Source organism: Aspergillus foveolatus, assembly GCF_047715535.1.
Source record: "Aspergillus foveolatus strain CBS 279.81 unplaced genomic scaffold BDW70scaffold_66, whole genome shotgun sequence".
Taxonomy (NCBI): Eukaryota; Fungi; Ascomycota; class Eurotiomycetes; order Eurotiales; family Aspergillaceae; genus Aspergillus; species Aspergillus foveolatus.
In genome coordinates, this window is record NW_027396130.1 from 60,241 (window position 1) to 78,235 (window position 17,995).

At 51.3% G+C, this 17,995-nt stretch overlaps 6 protein-coding genes across 6 annotated transcripts; 1 reads left to right on the forward strand and 5 right to left on the reverse strand.

Moving 5' to 3' along the window:
* Positions 1-1,806: 1,806 nt before the first annotated feature.
* BDW70DRAFT_171072 (cytochrome P450) lies at positions 1,807-3,523 on the reverse strand (the record flags this gene model as incomplete). Its single annotated transcript, XM_073743115.1, has 3 exons — positions 1,807-2,694; positions 2,861-3,394; positions 3,467-3,523. 3 exons carry the CDS (start codon positions 3,521-3,523, stop codon positions 1,813-1,815), a joined length of 1,473 nt encoding a protein of 490 aa, XP_073592511.1. The 3' UTR covers positions 1,807-1,812.
* Positions 3,524-4,907: 1,384 nt separating this feature from the next.
* On the reverse strand, positions 4,908-7,105 carry BDW70DRAFT_142939 (putative integral membrane protein). The gene is made up of 3 exons (XM_073738017.1): positions 6,378-7,105; positions 5,813-6,318; positions 4,908-5,743 (listed from the first exon to the last, which is right to left on the reverse strand). Exons 1-3 carry the CDS (start codon positions 6,540-6,542, stop codon positions 5,224-5,226), a joined length of 1,191 nt encoding a protein of 396 aa, XP_073592512.1. The 5' UTR covers positions 6,543-7,105; the 3' UTR covers positions 4,908-5,223.
* A 1,576-nt stretch (positions 7,106-8,681) lies between these two features.
* Positions 8,682-10,228, reverse strand: BDW70DRAFT_106546 (major facilitator superfamily domain-containing protein). Its single transcript, XM_073734419.1, has 3 exons — positions 9,275-10,228; positions 9,031-9,204; positions 8,682-8,946 (listed from the first exon to the last, which is right to left on the reverse strand). Exons 1-3 carry the CDS (start codon positions 10,086-10,088, stop codon positions 8,852-8,854), a joined length of 1,083 nt encoding a protein of 360 aa, XP_073592513.1. The 5' UTR covers positions 10,089-10,228; the 3' UTR covers positions 8,682-8,851.
* A 969-nt stretch (positions 10,229-11,197) lies between these two features.
* Positions 11,198-11,919, reverse strand: BDW70DRAFT_142944 (GNAT family N-acetyltransferase). The gene has a single exon (XM_073738018.1). It carries the CDS (start codon positions 11,875-11,877, stop codon positions 11,407-11,409), a length of 471 nt encoding a protein of 156 aa, XP_073592514.1. The 5' UTR covers positions 11,878-11,919; the 3' UTR covers positions 11,198-11,406.
* A 1,324-nt stretch (positions 11,920-13,243) lies between these two features.
* Positions 13,244-13,916, forward strand: BDW70DRAFT_163287 (uncharacterized protein; the record flags this gene model as incomplete). Its single annotated transcript, XM_073741278.1, has 3 exons — positions 13,244-13,636; positions 13,701-13,830; positions 13,882-13,916. The coding sequence occupies 3 exons, from the start codon at positions 13,244-13,246 to the stop codon at positions 13,914-13,916; spliced, it is 558 nt and encodes a 185-aa protein (XP_073592515.1).
* Positions 13,917-14,447: 531 nt separating this feature from the next.
* On the reverse strand, positions 14,448-17,658 carry BDW70DRAFT_171074 (uncharacterized protein; the record flags this gene model as incomplete). Its single annotated transcript, XM_073743116.1, has 5 exons — positions 14,448-16,128; positions 16,212-16,866; positions 16,919-16,976; positions 17,045-17,298; positions 17,352-17,658. The coding sequence occupies 5 exons, from the start codon at positions 17,656-17,658 to the stop codon at positions 14,448-14,450; spliced, it is 2,955 nt and encodes a 984-aa protein (XP_073592516.1).
* Between the last annotated feature and the right edge of the window lie 337 nt (positions 17,659-17,995).

A 17,995-nucleotide genomic window follows, 5' to 3' on the forward strand; every position in this document is an offset into this window, starting at 1 on the left:
CATTGGCGGACTCCTGTTCGAGTCGTCCATCACTGTGCAAGATATTCTGACTCTGCTCCCCATTCGCTCGTCACCCAACGCCGGGTCTGGAAGCTGAAAAACAGAGTAGGCAACGTGATCTCTGGGAATGGGAATATATTGGGCATCCCTCCTAGTGAAACCACAGCACCGGAAGATGAAACCATTGACGACGCCACAGGAAACCCAGTCAGACCTTCTTCCAGACCACCCGTAACCGGTTTCTCGACGAGCCCGCGTATTCGTGAAATTTCTGTCACACAAATAGAGACGCAATTTGATCACGAAGCTAAACGCAACCAGATAAAAACCGGAAATTAGGAGCGCTATGTTTGTCTTCTCTGGTATCACAGAACGGTACGGCAAATTCTATGTTTAACAGGCTCCGGCATGCGTTTGAGATGCATTTGAGATGTGTCGGAGGAATGTTGACGTAGCTCACAGCATACCTTTTTTGCCAAATAATACCAACAATACTGTTGCGTGTACCAAGCTTCGAAGTGTAGGAGTCAAAGAATGAGGGCAACTGCCAATATGCCTAAATTCTCATGCCCTGATAGATAAGTAGCATAATACTAGATAATATAGATGCCCCAAACATTTGACGTGGCGCTCTTTGACCTGGCCGATGCACCCTAAGTGATATAGCAGCAAGGCAGAGAGCAAGTGCAAGGACCAAGCTACGTAATGCAGAGCTTTTCTGACTCGACAACTGCTTATCAAGGCCATACCATATTTACGCTCCGCAGCTCCCTGTATGCTCGATCAGTGAGCCATGACCGAATGTCAGCCCTCGGGGGCGATGGCCTGCCTTTGAACAATGCTGTGAAAAGATCTGCAACGAGGGCTGGAACTTGCGGTCGTTCTCAGGGTATCTAACTTAATATCCCGCGCTATTGGGAACACGCCCCGACATCATCTTCCCAGACACCGTCCCATTCCCTCACCAGATCGGGGCTACAAGTGCCTTCTCCGCGGCCGTCCCGATGACCGGCTAAATATATCTCACTGGCGAGGGACACGGGAATCTATGAACATTCTGCGAAGGTCAGACCCGTCTGACGAACTGCTAGATAAAGGAAGGCGTTAGAACGCATGGAAGGCCGCCCTGAAAGCGAGCCTAGAAGGGCAGGACTGACCGAGCAGGAGATGATTGCGGCTTACCTCAAGTCTAGATAGTGTCTTTACTCCGGAGTAGATATGAGGACGATTGGTTCCAAGCAGGGAGTTGTAGTATTCTCGGGCGGGAAACTCGTAGAACGGGCGAGCACGACGGACGGTGGAAGGAATTGCGGCAGAGACGAGATCTGAGCTTTGACCCGTGTCGGCCTATCCTCATGAGTCGTCGGGATATGGTATTGTTCTAATTGCGCTAGTTTGAAGATTTTGTATTTTAGAGGGGGAATTCCTCAGTGCGGCCAAGTTATCAAATCGCTCAATCAGAACTTCCGTACTGAGCCGCCGCTGCTTGCCAGCAGACGCTTCGACAATATGTGGCAGTCTTTTCCCCGGGAACATAAGGATTACAGTTCCCCTAATTGTCCCGCCAGGTGTATGGACTCCGTGCTGAACTCACCACTGCACCCGTCTGCGCCGCAGATCAAGCAGGAGACAAACTCTTTGGGCTCGTGATGCGGCCACTAATATAGTAACAATTCAACCCCCTACATGAAAGTGGGCAATAATAGTTCAACTTGGAGGTTCCCGTCGGCTACTGTAGTTTGATCTCTACTAAACGCCAATAATATAAGTAGGGCATCGTATCGCCAAACTACCATGTATAGGCTTGCTGTGTTATCCCCGCATAATTTCACACCGATTCCCAGCTGGGGCTATCAAAAAGTAATTCACGGGCTTCATAGTCTTCCATGTCGTATCCGGGGCGAGCCTTACTCCGCGACATCTCCTGAAGAACTCTGCTGCGGCGAGCCGCAGCTCCATATACGCCAGGTGTATACCCAAGCATATCCTCGCGCCAGCACCAAACGGCGAGAACGCCAGCTGTGCGGCCGGAATCCCGGCCTCGTTCTCCTTCAGCCACCTCGAGATATTGAAACTGTCCGGGTTTGGAAAGAGATTCTCGTCGCGATGGATCGTCCAGCTCTGCGTACTCACCGTCATGCCCTCAGGGATGAAATATCCACCTAAAGTCGCCCCTCCGCGAGGCACAGTCCGCGGGAGAGATCCTGGAGCGGCGCCGTATAAACGGAGGGCCTCCTTGATAACGGCGTTGAGTACCGGGAGTGTCTCGAGCTTTGCATCATCGTACCCTTCCTCCAGAGCGAGGACCTCGCCCTCGATCTCCCTTTGCAACTGGGGCCGGCTCAGCACCACCCAGACTAAATATGTCAGAGTAACCGCGGTGGTATCGGAGCCGGCAACAATCATATTGCCTGCTTCCGTGATAACGTCCAGCTCGCTTAGACCACTATGGCTATCCGTGCATTTCTCGGCCTCGTACAGCATCCCCGAGAAGATATTTCGGCTGGAGTCGCTGTTCGCTCGGGCATTTGTGACGGCCTTTTGTCCGTAGTTGGTGAGGTAGTCATTGGCGCGGAACATGGATCGAACGACTGAGAAGGGCAAATGCCTCCCGACGGACCCGACGAGTGGTAGCTCCGCGTTAATGCCAGAGCCTTTCATTGTACTTTCGAGGACGTGGATGTATTCGTTTTTCTACCCGGTCAGTGTGCATCGCGGCCAGGGGATTGCTCAGAATAGAAAAGAAAAAAAAGGTGGAAAAAAAAAAAAAAAAAAAAAAAAAAAAAAAAAAAGGGAAAAAAAAAAAAAAAAACAAAAAACAAAAAACGAAGAATCAGAAAAAAGGGCAAAAGGAGCATACCACACCAATATTTAGCATGTCGAAATCCTCCCCAAACATCAGATGTCCTACCACATCTGTCGCAAGGAACGTCCACCACTTCAGTACATCGCATCTGCCCCCATCTGCCTCCAATTCCCCCTTCATCCGATCAACAGCCAGTTGAACCTTGCACCTCACCACGCCCTCCCATACCCGTCTCAACTCAGTATTTGACAACGCCCTCGCGAACAGTCTCCGTCTAGGCCCGTGTTGCTTGGGATCACTCATAGCAAACACCCCCAGCGAATGCTGGCCCATTACAAACTTCTCGTACCAATTGCTCTTCAGAAAGGGCGAGCCGACACGGTGGATCTCTCTGAACTCGGGGAGAGAGACAACGGAGACTTCGGTCGGGCTGACACGTACGATGGGGCCGTATCTCTGATGCAGACTGTGGATGAAGTATATCCGTTGTCCAGCAATTATGGAGAGCTTCAGAGGCAACCGGGTCAAAGTAGTGTAGAATGGGCCTGGGATGGTCCTGAGCGGGGAGGTAAGAGCGCTGTATATCCTCTACGTGCAGGTCGTCAGTCTCAGTTATAGTCTGCATTGAACACTGGTGGAAGCATTTGGAAAGGTGTATACCTGCACAACCCAGAGGGCGCACGCTATGGCAATATACTTCCAGATTCGTTCCATCATCCTCAGTCGGATTTGTCGTTATCTGCATTAAGGGTTACTATATCGCGGCCATCTACATCAGCTTTAATACTGCAGCCCTGATCCCCATATTAGGTATAGGAGGTCCCCGCTGCGGGGAGGGATTAATCAAATCGGATCAATCGGTGGACGTGCCGAATGTCCTCCACATTACCGATCCACGAAATAGAACCCATTTCCCCATTCCAGACCTTGTTTTCAACTTCAGGACTTGACTTTCAGGATAAGCTAGCCTAGAGGAGAGCCGCCGCGGACACCCAACTTCATTCCTGAAAGTGACGCAATCTGAGCCTTGAATAAAAGTCAGCCAAATACCGGATTGGCACGTTGAAAGTCAGAGTTGCTAGGGTCGATATCCCCTTGAGCAATGGCTATATGTGTATTCCTGTCACATTTAGCTGGACAGTGGTGTTGGCGAGGGATGAACGCATAGGTCTGAGAAACCCCAAGATCATTTTCAACAATACTGACCATTCGCTCTATGATCTCCTCGTCCTTGCCCGTCATGAAATCGGCAAGCGCACAGAGAAAGAAACTACAGACTGGCAATCTGTGTGAGGCGAGAACGATGCCTTCCTTGACTCCGGATTACCAGGCCTGGGCCACTTTCATCCTGCGGTGCGAACCTTTTGTCTCTAGACTTGATGGTTTGAGTTGCAGGCTAGTGAGCCTTTGATATATTATCTATATTGCGGGCGAGTATTCCAGGAAGGAAAGTCCCAGCGCTGCCTAGTTTATCGCGCTCGGCTCTTAAACAGAATATTTTACATTGCTACCTGATTTGCCTTGTGTTAACTACTTATGTTTCTTCGTTCATACGACGACGCAAGGTACCATCGGAAAATGGGCCGCAGCGACAATCCACATCGCATGATATCCAAACTTGTGGAGTATTGTATCACCCCGAATCAGAAATCCGGAGCCTTGAGGCCCGCAAAACCTGAAACCCACAGCCTGCGGGGTAGAAGGTTACCTAGTCGTGTCTGACAAACAGGACCTGTCGATTTCCTCCCATGAGAACTCGTCGTCTTGCCGTTCATGAGTAGGTCTACCTAAGGATTGAAACAGCCATCACACTATTCATAGATTCCCACGAATAAGTGGATTTTTTTCCTTGCGCTGGCGTACTCTTTTATGTGTCTTGTTTGTGAATAGTGATGACTGTCGATTTGGGCTGGGAAAGGGACGATCGAGAGCTTAGAATATACTTCGGCAAGGGGTGTGAAACAGCACGTCATTTCAAGACTCGTCGATGAATAACTTCAGGCTCGAGTAGCGGATGGAATACGACGGAGACCCCCTGCCCTGGTAATTGAATGGGAGGAAGAAGGGCTCGCGCTGCAGCTGTAAAGTCAAGGATAGATCAATGACGCCGATGCCAACATCTGTTGCTCTAAAGAAAGAAATCGTCACGTCCAATAGTCTCGGGTAGTCTTTATGAATTAGTGGAATGAGGAGACAATCGATCATCTCGACGACGGGCGAAGAGCCATTGCCTCAATATCAACCGGCTCCGGGATGTCTAGTTTACTATTTGACCATATGATTTGACGACCACAGACTGGATGGCATAAGGCTTTTTAGCGGCAAGTAGTCTGTCGAACATACGAGCGAAAGATCAGGTATAGACGAAAGATTGGTATGGTCGAACAAAGGAAAGAGATTTTTCAAGACAGCATATTTCATCGCGACTCCCTCACATTCCACTCCTGCTTCACTGTGATCCCCGACCCAACGCCAATCCCAGGACCTCTCTTCGCCATTTTCCCCCTCGTCTCCGTTAACGACTCGAGACTCCCCGTACTCTCCCCGTCCCCCGTGACTGTATCCTGCGACACCGAAACACCAACATGATGTTTCGGCCCCAAAGGCCTAAGCCAAAGCTGACTAGTATCATCATCAAGTGGCTGGAACCCATCATCACCAATCCTGGAGTTCCTGTTCCCCCTCGGTTTGGAAAGGGACTTTGAATGCGAGTGCGGGTGCGAGTTGGAATCCGAGTAGACGGGCGTTTGGCCCGTTGCATCGGTGCTCCCGCCCTTTCGACCAAGCAGCGGCCGCATCATCGGCACGGAGGCGAGGATCACGGCCAGACACGGCTCGATCCCGCTGAAGATATTGGCTTTCGGCATAGTATAGGTGATATCTGCGAAGTCCATTGTGGAGAGGACGGAGATGCGGAGGGCGGAGATCACGCATGTTCTGTATACATCCCCCGTTAGCAATCTCGAGCCGGCTATGCCAAGGATGAAAGGAGGAGAGTGAACGTACACAGCACCCAGACCAAAGACAGCAATCAGGGTAACCTTCTTATACGTCGCCATCTGAAGCTTGGACAAGTTCGGCATCGGCAGCACAAGGACCACGACGTCGGTGACGAGATTGATAATCCCCGTGATTGTGAAACTTGTAACCTGGTCACCGCAGTATCCGCCTGGAATGGTTTTATCCCAGTTATAGGCAAAAGGGCGACAGATCAGACAGCCCGCTAGAATCGTCGCGATCGCCCACGCGATAATGACGGTCATTGTTGCGTATGAAGAAATAACAAGCCACCGGACAGGGAAGATGCGGAGGTACAAGAAGAGGATGCTGATCTTGGTGCAGCTAAGACTCAGCACCCACACGAACTGCAGCGGGATGATGAGTTTCGACATGGTTATTACGGGCTCTGTGCCCCATCTAGGGTCTGCCACGATGACATTGACGTGGTCGTAACCGATGCCTGCTCGGAAAACGCCAGTGATACTAATGCATTGGAGGCCGACAGAGAATGCCTAACCGGTCCAGATAGTCAGTTAATTAATTTCCGGTGCTGGAGAGTGGTTTGCCATACGCAAGCCATGATAATAAAATAATCGCTGAGAGTCCATTTCTTGCGCGCGATCTTGTGCGCCAGCAGCCGGAGGAAGACGGCCGTGATTGCAAGGATGGAGAAGGCGAAGGAGCAGCCGAGCACGGAGTGCTGGGCGTGCGTTTTGATGGGGAAGTTGGCCGTCATGGTGAGAGCGCAAGCCCCCTATAATGAAGGAATGCAAGGCTGATAAACTTGTAATTAAATGGCCCTCCCCCCTAAAGTCTTGACCTGACCGGGGTGAGACGGTTGTCTGGTGGAAAGGTTCAGTTCCGGGATCTAAGGTCAAGTTAAATCACAGAAAGGGATCTTGCCCTTGGACGCAGTGGCCAAAAGCCCCCAAAGGATCGCAGTTGTGGGCATCGGGGAGATGAGATGAGGCCCGCATTTCCCGTCTTCAGCGTGTAGCCCTGCGGTTGGAGCCGACGCCGATGAGAGGTATCAGAAGCTGAGACTGAAAGTTTCGTCCTGTTTATACATCAGAAACTTGCAAAAATGATGCTTGTTCTGTTTATGCAGAGCTCCTGCATCGTTTCTGCAGGGATTAAGAGCCATCACACAAGCTATAAGCTCCAGAAAACAGGGTTTCGTCAAACATGTCAGATTATTGAGTGTCCCGGCTTGGGATGGGGGAGGAGAGTGTTGGAATTGCGCCGCTGAACTTTAAAAACCACAGGGCCCACTTTAGTACACCTTCCCATTGGCTGAGACTCCCTCGCCCGAGTCAGTCTCCGACGTTGGCTTCTCGCTAGCGGCTCGGTTGATGTGTCAAGTCGGGTAACTCAAGGGCCCAGAAGCCGGAATCCGGGACCGCTTCCCCAGCCGTTGGACGGGACGGGGCTGCCCGGCAATACCAATATGGTGTCCACGGGTCAGAGTCAAATGCGCCCAGAACAGCTTTTGTTCCTGGCTATCGCCTAGCTTGTACTTCGGACTCTACACCGTCTCTTCGTCAAGTCTTTACTCTCCAGCCGAATCAACGGTCTGCTTTTTCAGTCTGCCTGAACTAGCTGCTTTTGATATAGGGGCCCCGCCGCAGTGGGGCCGGGGTATCATTATAAACAGAGCGCACGAACTGCAGTGCAAAGGTACTGCGCATTTCCCTTTCTTGCTAAAGCCTGGAATTCTAAACCAGCAAAACGAGCGCATGAACTTATACAGCAGACTTACAGCAGACCGGTCTTAATAGTTTGGCCTAGTGTCTCCCGGCGAGGATTGCTTTTTCTTCGCCTCTGTCATCTGACTCACCATCCTGGAATCCCTGCAATCTCCTGACAATCAGCGTCGCAGCTCTCCTGGTTGACTCCCACGCTCCCACTGCTCAGAACGGTATAGATCAGTAAAGTTCGACTTCCATGTGGAAACCCCCACCATCCGCGCATGCCTCGACGGATCTCACCGTGAGCCTTTAAACTAGCGAACCTCGTTTACAAGTGTGAAACATGGCTGAAGCTTGACTGTCCTATAGACGCAGGAAGATGATGATGGGCAGTTGCAAACCTGGGCTGAGAGGAATAGAGACTATCTGCGGATGCTGTCGACGAGTAAGTATTGTCCATCGCTCAAGGCACAGATTATATGTCGACGGGCTGCGATACAATTTGCACGGGTTCTCGAGGTCAGATAATGCCTATAGTGGTACTTGAATGTTGCGGTACATCCTATACCTATTTGTCGCTAAAGACACCGCACAGCCAGTGCTTTCGGCCCCCCCGTGGATTTCAGCCTACAATTTGTATGGAGTCTTTGCGTGGAGGACCCGTAGTATGAACAGGAGAGACTCGGTGCAACCCATCAAATCCCGATTGGTATTTGTTGCAACGCCGCAATATCGATGGCAGCATATCTTCATCTGGCCTGTATTTGCGCACCGCGCAAGGCTGACGGATTCGCGCACGGTGTTGCAGACCGGTCTGTTCAACGAAAGGCTTGGCTCTGAGGCCCAGCCAACCTGGAGCAAAATAAACTATGATGATGGGAACGCAGCGTGAGCCTGGAAAAGACGGACTCCAGCGCGCCATAGGGTCCAATTTAGTTGATACCGCATTCAAACCGATTTCACTAACCCAAAGTAGTATAATATGAGGATGTGGTCCCGTCTCAGTTTTGCTCAGCATACCGCGGCATTTACTGTATTGGCAAGAATGACGGGAAGATCTTCAATGGCTTAGGCGAGGTATGGAGGAAACGGACCGGTCGAGGTGAAATGAATATAAGAGGGTTGCGAACCAGCAACAAAGGCTCTCCTGTCTTTATGTTCATGCAATTCTCCAGGGCCTTATTAGGAACGGTCGTGAGAATACAGGAATATATGTGACCGCAACGCTGCAGAAGTCGTCGTAACTTCTACCTGCTTGAAGTAGATATAGCAGACCCAGCCGCTTGAATATCACACCAAATGTCATCACCATACGTCCCTCATCAAGATGGTTAGCAGCAGCTAAGCCCCAACGTGCTCAGATCATTGCCTCCTCCTCCATCTCTCTTACATCCTGTCCCTGCGCAGTCATGTAAAGCCACGAGGAGACCGCGACAAGCATCGCAATAACCGCTACGCACCGTTAGCCAAGCTTCTTGATTACCCGTTTACAACCTCCAGCAAGGAAAAAGAGGAAAAAGATGGAACAAAACATACCAAGCACAAAGCATGTCCAATAATATCCTAAATACTCGGAAAAACTTCCAGAGAGCAGCGGACCAACCATTATGCCTATATTGAAGGGCAGCTCGATGAGCCCTGAGAGCCGGGAGTTTCCTCCATGGGGCCCGAACATGCTTGGGTTTCCGCGCTCGAGTTCGTGGATGACGGCTTTGCATTCTCGTCAGTATGCCGCTTGTTACTGGTTAAGTGAAAGGAGGAGGGAGATGGAACAACACACCCATCATTTGAAACGTCCCAGCGCCACGCGTGAATGCAAGACAGAAGCCTATCCCAACGATGGCAAGGATATACACCACCTGGCCAGTCTTATCACCCGCAAGCTTTCCCCAGGAGAACTCCTCGCCTGGAACAGACAAGAGCCACAATAGAGGCGCGAGGAGGCCACAAGCAACCGTTGTCGGATAGCGTAATCCAATTCGATCACGCAGCCAGCCGACTCCAGGACCCAGTGCTATTGTGGGGATCTGCAGACAGAAGAAGATCAGTCCCACGGGGAGACTGCCCCAGCCGAAGACGTCGCGGACGTGCAGAGGGAGTGTAGTGTCGAACGAGGCAAGGGTGAGAGAGAGGGCGAGAGTGTTGAACATGGAGGCGAGGATATGCGGGTTGGTCAACATGATCCGGTAGAACCCGCGCGAAGCCGCGGATTTGGCATCACCGGCCGTAATTCCTGTCTCGTTCTCATGTTCTTGGGCAGTCTGGCGGCTCGGTGCCGCAAGGAGGGGGCTTTGTTCCTGTGCGTTAGACGCAGCTTCGGATTTTCTAGCTGACGGGGTCTCGATCATAAGCAGTCTCGCCAAAAAATCGATAACCAGCAGAAGCAAGGCGGCAAACCACGCAGGCCAGTAGCCCACCAACTCCAGCAGGAATCCCGACACCATAGGGCCAGCGAAAATACCCATTGAAATAAAGGACATTGCCGTGGAGGTGACCTTCCCCTTGCTACGCTCGTCGACGTTGTCGACGAGTGTCGCGAATGCGACAATCCACACAGACGCGCTTGCAATGGATTGCAGGATTTGACCGGCCATCAGCAACCATACTGTACTTTATCAGCGTCACCAAGTCGGAGCAATAGATTACGTGGATGGCCGTACCGGTCGTAGCGCACGCAACGAGAACCGTTCCGGACGCACATGCGGACAGCGACAAAAGCAGTGGAATCTTTCTGCTCGGCGTCTTATCCGCAAAGTGCGCGATGAATGGGGCAGAGACGAGCGAGACGGCGCCATAGATTGTCAGCAGTGTCGTGGTGAAGTGTTGGGTTCGCGAAGGGTCGAGATGGAGGCGCGTCTCGAGCATATATGGAAGGATGGGCACAACGAAGCCGAAGAGGAAGCATTCTGCGACTGCATTAACAGGTATCCTATCATGTATCCTCACTCCCCAGGAAAAATGCGCACCTGAAAACAAACTGAGCGTCGCGGTTGTGATAATGAACAACTGGGAGGAACGCCATTTGTATCCCAAGGGTAAGCTGGCGTCGTCAGCGGTCATGGTGGTGAGATTCTAACAGACTGGAAAAGTTCCAGCTCGCAGGCACGATGATCGGGGGAGTCAGATTGTCTTTAAGCTTGTGTTCAATTGCTCCATTATTCCTTCTTATCCATTTTTGTCTTATTCTATTGTATTCTAATTTTTTTTTTTTGGCTTCACGATCGCCAGTGGCCTCGTTGGTCCAGGCGGGGCCTCTAGGCGGGCATGACCGATAAGACGACGATTATGCCTCTTATTATTCACCTTCTATTGGCTTAGGGTGTCTTACCTGCGTATTCTGCGCGAGCCCATGCAGAATTTCTCACCATCAATCTGATCTGGATGACTCAATGACCTGGACGCCCTGTGATTCGGCCTTGCGGCTTCTGGATGCTTTACCCCAAAACGATGCTTGTACCCTTGGAGTCACCATAACCGAGCTTCAGCCCCAATTTAAACGGCATCCCTCTAACTCATTCTCCATTTTGAGTCAGAGTGGGCCGTCGGATACCGGAATGCTACCGTACCCTCCCACAAGCGTCTGGGCGTCTCCACGCTGGTTGGGTGGGATTCTTCTGTCAGCGTGGCCCGGATGACCTCTAGTCGGGAATGCTAGACAGAAAGCTAGCTAGGACTGGTATTTTAGGCATGGAATGACAAGAGATTTCCTGCATAGCATTTATTGATAGACGGTTCAAGACGAGATCACTGTCTCTCTACAGTTAGTCTACAGCGCAATACAGTCTGGGGCAAGTACGCCACTTTGCCTGGAATCACATCATTAACCAGCGATCTGGAAGAAAAATCCCAGTTTATCTCTGAGCATTGAAGTCGACCTCCCCGCCCTATAAAGATCTCTCATCCCCGTTCCTTCTATCGGTTCCTCTCCCAGACCATGCCCAGACTATGCGGCATAGCGTCTACAAACCCATTCCGCCTATACAGCTTCCGACCCGGCTCGTCCGCAAGGAGATTAACATAGGGCTCTCCCTCGGCCTTGTTGTCCATAATATACCCCAACAGATTCTTCAGAATGACATCTCCCAGGCCTTTCCTCTGGTGCTCAGGTAGGACGGCCATGTCGACGATGTGAAAGTACCAGCTGCCGTCGCTGATGATGCGGCCCATTGCGACTGGGACTGGTTCAGGGGAGTCACCGGAGGGATCGGTGTATGTAATGTAGCAGCCGTACCAAGTCCCCGCTGTAACGGCGGCGGCTTGCGCAGGGGTTTTGGGGGACAAGCCGGATGTCAGGCGCAGGTGCAGGTAGGAGGGGACGGGAGGCGTGCCCACTCTGAGTATGTAGTTCTGGGGGAGAGATAGGGTTAAATCGGTAACTACCATTGTCGACGTCGATGTTCGGCCTCGTTTCGCAGTTAAATGTCCTGCTGACAGGGGACCGGTTCAGTGTAATATATAAGCTGAGAGAAATGGAGTCCTTCTCCAAATTAGCACCAACAAACACATGATTTTTATCACGCCCCACTACCAAGACATTAGCGGGAAAAGGAGCTTTCATTGAGTCACCAGCACCCAAATAAGAGCTTTTGTGTGTTCCCATGGTTTTACGTGAGATGCGACTTATCCTTCCCATTTCAAAGACATTCAGATCAGTTTCTGAACCCTAATGGCCCAAAATGCACTAGGCCTATTTTGTGCTAGTGCATGTCGCTCTTGGTTTCGGAACGAATATTACAATACCAAACAGCTTGTCGTGTTATCGGGCGTGTCTCATCGAGTATGTAACCTGAGCCATCAACTTACGGAGCTCTCCATTAAAAATGCGCCTGCAGAGTCTTCAGAATATAGCCCCAACTGATATCCATCTTCTGTGAACAACAATAGTAACTTAGTTTATAATGGTGGCCCTGACTATACGAAGAAAGGACGAGATTTGAACCGTTTTCGTTGCGAATTGTATGCCTACCGGAACCTCCATGCGCGTGGCGTGTGTCAAAAGGGATGTGTCCCTTTTTTCTACTGCCACATCGATGAACCCGACCCTTCTGCTCTCAACCCCCCTCTCGAGCATTTCCTTCACGATAGGGACCGACCGAGTGCAATAATCCTCGAGTATCTGGCCAATGCAGAAGGATTGAACTGTGTGAACTATTCAGAGGATCATTATAGTGATGCTGTTGATGAAATAAAAGCAATCCATGCTGCTTTCGTCCTCCATCAAGATATCTACCCAAAAAATATCCTTACCACGCCAGATCGAATGGTATGGACGGACTTTGATGTTGCAACAACCTTCTCTGAGATGGGAGCCCTTGAGGAGGAACAGTGTCGCTACGAGACTGAACTTGTGGTGAACTTGGGGATAATTAGTAAGTGGAGGACCGCATTATTGAGCCTTATGCTAACTATCTGATACCAGAGGAGGAATAAAAAACGCGGTGAAGCCCTCAAATTGCACTACTATTGACCTCTGGAATCAGAGGTGCAGAATCCACTGTTTTCCATCTGGAATTTGAAATCATAACAACAGGAATCTAAGTTTGATTGACTCCTGTAAGTTATGTATGACTACTATGAGCTCCGCTGGCTGCGAGGGAAGCTCAGACGCCTGCACGTCATCGAACATTTATTACTACGGTTTCCCCATTGCGACAGACTTTGAGGTGCCGAATCCAAAGGACCTAATTTCGTCCTCACTCACAAACCTCACTATCATCAACGACATGCTGGCGCGGAGGCGTACGCGAACATGTACATTGACATCTGGACCGCGAACGAGTCTGCTGCCGTCGACAGCGCCACACTCCCGACCTCAATGACAAAGTATGCGGTCCAGTCAATGGCCAAAGTTGCTGCCGAGGGAGCAGCAATTGAAGCAGCCGAGAAGAAGGAAATGATTCTGAGCTTCGTACTGGGCGTTCTCTTCCTTCTCCCCTCGCTAGGTGAAGCGATTGATGCTGCTGAGCTGGCGACACTGGGTAGGGCCGTTTCGCTTGTCGGCGACGTAGGGAACATCAGAGCAAGTATATATGGTATTGTTGAAGATCCCAAAAGTGCGGTGTTTGCAGTCTTCGGGTTGCTTGTTGCTGGGAGGAGTGACCCTGAGGGTTCAATGGAGAGTGCCAAAGTTGCTTGGAGGGAGGTACGACCGACACTATTGTGGAAATGGGTATTATTGTTAAAGCGGAGGTTGATAACGTTAATAGTCTCAAAGTGCCTTGTATTTAGTCACCAGAGTTGCCAGAGAGTTGGTTGGCTGGTTGGTTACATTCCACAGCCGTGGCATCACCCAAAAGCGTCTCCCATTGTTTTTAACCCGAGCAAAGGCCGCCAGGAGTAAGCCCTGGGTGTGTCTAACTAGCTGCTAGTTCTAACTAAGGAGGGTAGCGCATGCAGATATCCCCAAAAAAGCGCGTCTCTGACAGCCAGAAAGCTGACTCATTTGCGCCTTTAATACTCCCCAGTAAGGGCGCCCTCGATGGTGGGGAAGGCGTGTCCTTGGGACAGGGCAGAAGAGGAAAATGAACTGGGGTTTTAAAGTATGGCCTGCAGAATAGGAGCGGCTATTTAAGTACTAAGATCCTACCTAGGCGCCCTTCACGTGGGACAATATTGCCTGCAATCAGACATTTACTCTGAAGCCGGGTTGCTTTGTCATGTCGTTGATATAAGCTTAGGAGACTCCCGCTCCGCTATATGAATCGATAGAGGGCAGATATCGAATGGCCCGCGCGGGACCTTCGCTGAAAACTGACGAACTCTGATTTAAATGGGCTGGCGTACTAATTAAGACTGGTTAAAGATGATTGGAGACTATAGTCATGCGGGGTCCCTTGAGTCTGCCGTTGGGTGGGAACGTGGTTGTAGACAGTGGTTCGATTAGCAGTCAAGCTTGACAACTAAAAGAATAGATTCATATCATGAAAACGAACAACCACCGTAGGATTGTTTAACTAACCACCACCACCTCCACTCCCACCTCCCCCTCCACTACCACCTCCTCCTCCACTCCCTCCGCCAGCTCCGCTCCCACAACCACTATATCCCCCTCCGCCATAACCACCACTCGAATCTCCGCCGTAATAACCCCCTCCATACCCAGCATTATCACCCTGCAGCGCCCCAGCCTCGGTATTGGCACCGCACCCAGAACCACAGTTATGCTCAGCACCGTGGGTAGGATCATCATCGCCAGCCGTCTGATCCGTCTTCTGAAACTGTCCATCAGCACATTGATAGCCTTCGCCAGGAGTGCGGGTGTCAGTGACTGGATAATAATAGGGGTAATAGTTGGCTCCCGCGTTATCAGAAGGCTTGTGATCGGCCCGTTGACCGTGGAAGCCTACATATCCGTACGTGATATCGTGCGTTGTGGCACTCTTTCGGTACCGCGGTGTGCCAGCTATCTGCCAGGGAATCTCGAAGACCATCATCCGCGCATCTCGAAGTCTCTCATACGCTTTTATCTGCTCCGCACGATTGTTCATGGCCCATTCCGAGAGGAAGTAGTGCTGGTTGGCGCCGAGTTCATAGTAGTGGCTGTACGGTTGTGCGCGGTGGATGCCACCGAGTTTAGTCCGGGAAAGAGACGGTTGCGTCTGCAGCAGTCGGCTGTCTTCGTGCAGCCAGGCCGTGACTTTTCCAAACCGCGGCGACTGCGCCATTGCCGTTGCAACACGGTGAAGGGCACCCGCAGCGGCGAGGATGGACTGGCGGGACCGTACCCAGGCAACTGGTGAGATTGCTGTGGTTCCAGCTCGCGGAGGGTACAGGTGCTGCTCCCGCTGGAGGTGGAGGGTGATCAAGGACCAGCTATCAAACGGAAAGGCCCATACATGCTTTGCAATGCTGCAGTCGCCGCATTTGGTCGGACAACGCTTCCAGTTTTCAGAGCAGTCCCATGGGAAAGTGTCCTGATATCGGTACAATGGGCCGCCAAAGAACGAACCCCAGTCGCGCCAGTACTCTTGCAGAGTGTCGATTATATCTGCGTCATTGAAGCGACCAAAGTAATATCGGTGCAAGTATTCCTCCGTGAAACCATACGGAACATCGTGTTTGGTGATGATGCGCTGGTCCGGATATTCGGTTGCCGCTGGACAGAGGAAGCTCATCAGGTAGAGAGGACCACCGAGAAACTCAGGTATGGGACCGTTGACAAGGGGTCCAAATATGGCCGGATCAAGCAGTGAGGAGCAAAACGTGAGGTCAGTAGTTTCAGTGGCAGTGCTCTGGTCGACGAGTCTTTCACCGATTGCCTGGAGGTAGATCTTAAGTCTGCTCCCGAGAATATTTTTTAGCTTGTCCAGTATTGGGGTTGTCGCTGCTGCTAGCACTTTGCTCTGCTCGGCACTTGACAGACCCAAATCCAAGGCATTGGCGGCGGCCAGAAGAAGCTGAACAGTTTCCTGCTGCGCCTGGCCTTCCTCTCCTTCAGACAGCAGACCGGAAAATGGCGCGCCGACCACCTGCTTCATGGCGAGCTTATAACGCTTCGGTTTGCTCACAGGCTGCTCGCAACGCCATAGCTGCCCTGCTGCTTCCCGATCCATACGGAGCATGTGCTGGTTGTCACGGATATGAAATCGGTCATGGAAGACTGGCAGCTCCTTCAGAGTTATGAGGACACTCGTCCTGCCATACCGTCAGCTTTGTTTTTATAGATATAAAAAGAAAGAAAAAACAAAAAACGCAAGAACCCTACTTGAACAACTTACTCTGACGTCTTCTCAATAAGAATTGGTCCTACCCGCAGAACCATATGCACGTAGCTGAACGGATTGTCGACGACACATTCTCGAGCGAAGAGCGGGACATCCTCGTCTGCTTTTGCCCTTCCAGCCGAACTCTGCATGTACAACTTCGAGGCCAGTTCTTCTGGGGCGAGCGGCGAGGCCTGTCCGATTGTTGACAACGAGTGTCTCTTCAGCTTGCTCGCCACTCGAGAAAGTCCCAATCGTTTTCTCACCGGCGGCTCTAATCCTGCCGTTGCAAGAAGTCCTTTGTATTTGACAGTACCGATTCCCTGTGAGATCTTAAACACTGGACACGACATCGTGGAGCTAATTTGATAGTGATTGCCGTCTTTGAATTTGAGGTGGTACCATCCTGTGCCCTCTTTAATATTTTGCTCGCATTTGCAGTGTCCTTGGCGCTCCGCCAGCTCGATCGCGTCCTCTACGATGGAATGCTTGTACTGCTTTACGTACGAGTGATCGCCATAATGGTGAGCCCAGTAGCAGCTTTCGCAGATGGTGGACGTCGCAAACTCCTCGTTACGGCGCGTGAACATGCTGCCGGTTATGGCGTTGTGGCATTGGGCACACTTCAGCACTCGAAATTCGACAGGTGTACCCATGCTCTTCGCCACCACTGACAGTTTTCAGCCTTTAGTTTGACCCCGGAATACATAGGACTCTCTTACATTGCGGTATACCAGGAACCCTCTTGGGCGTCGTCCGGTGTGGACGGTCTTCGATCATCTGGTCTATATCCAAGAGACCTGGTCCAATGAGGCTAGGCAGTCACAGTTCAAGGACTCTCTTCATACCTGCTGTATGAAGCAGTAACCATGCTTGCCTTTCGATACTAGACCTTTTCGGGGCGTCTTTGAAAGTTCGTTAGTGGGTATCCCTTCGAAGGAAGGTGTAGTTGTTGGCTCACTTGTCAGATTCTCTCGAACTTCTTCTTTCACCCTGGCGCTGCTCCTCTCCGCGATGATATCGTACGTCAGGTCTCGAACCGCCTTCTCGCTATCCAGAACTCTTGTTGTAGCCAGGCCATTATACCTCGTTCGCTCGTCTCCTACAGGTGGGTAAGTTTCCTGCTCCGATTGTGCCGGGTGGAGTGGAACTCACGGTAACGAAGCGCAAACGCGCGCGCTTGCTGGTTGACCTGGTCCAGGAATGTGTCATATCCATGGACATCGTTCTCTTCCACATCATCAACTAGGCCGTCCGCGTACTCTGGGGCCTGGAATATTTTAAGTGTGCGAATGATATTTCCGATCTCGCCGCGGACCCCTTCCCAGTAAAGGGTCTCCAGCTGCTGCACCAAATGCTCCTTTGCCGGACCAACTGGACTCCATTTTGCGGACGGGTCAGGCAGAGGGGCTGCAGATCTGGTGGTGGATTTCCACCGAGTATGGAACGAGTTTCGTGGCATGGTAAACTTAAGTTGTTGAATGGCTTGAGACTGCCCAAGGCCACGGGTCGGATATTTAACACTCAGCGCACGATTACGGTGCTCTGCCCATAGACTCATTAGACACGAGCCGGTCAACCGGAACATGTCTGCCTTGCGGCTTAGCCAGGACACGGGATCGTAACGGGGCGGGCTTGTCGCTTACCACGCCTTCTTTTGGGGTAGCTCCAGGCGCTAAGATTGTGGTATTCCTCGTATTCCACTTGCCGAGGATCTTGCCCGGTGCCCGAGACTTTGGGATCCTTTGCAAGGCAGCTTTGTGGTCGGCAGACTCTGGCAGGCTCCCATCGATACAAAG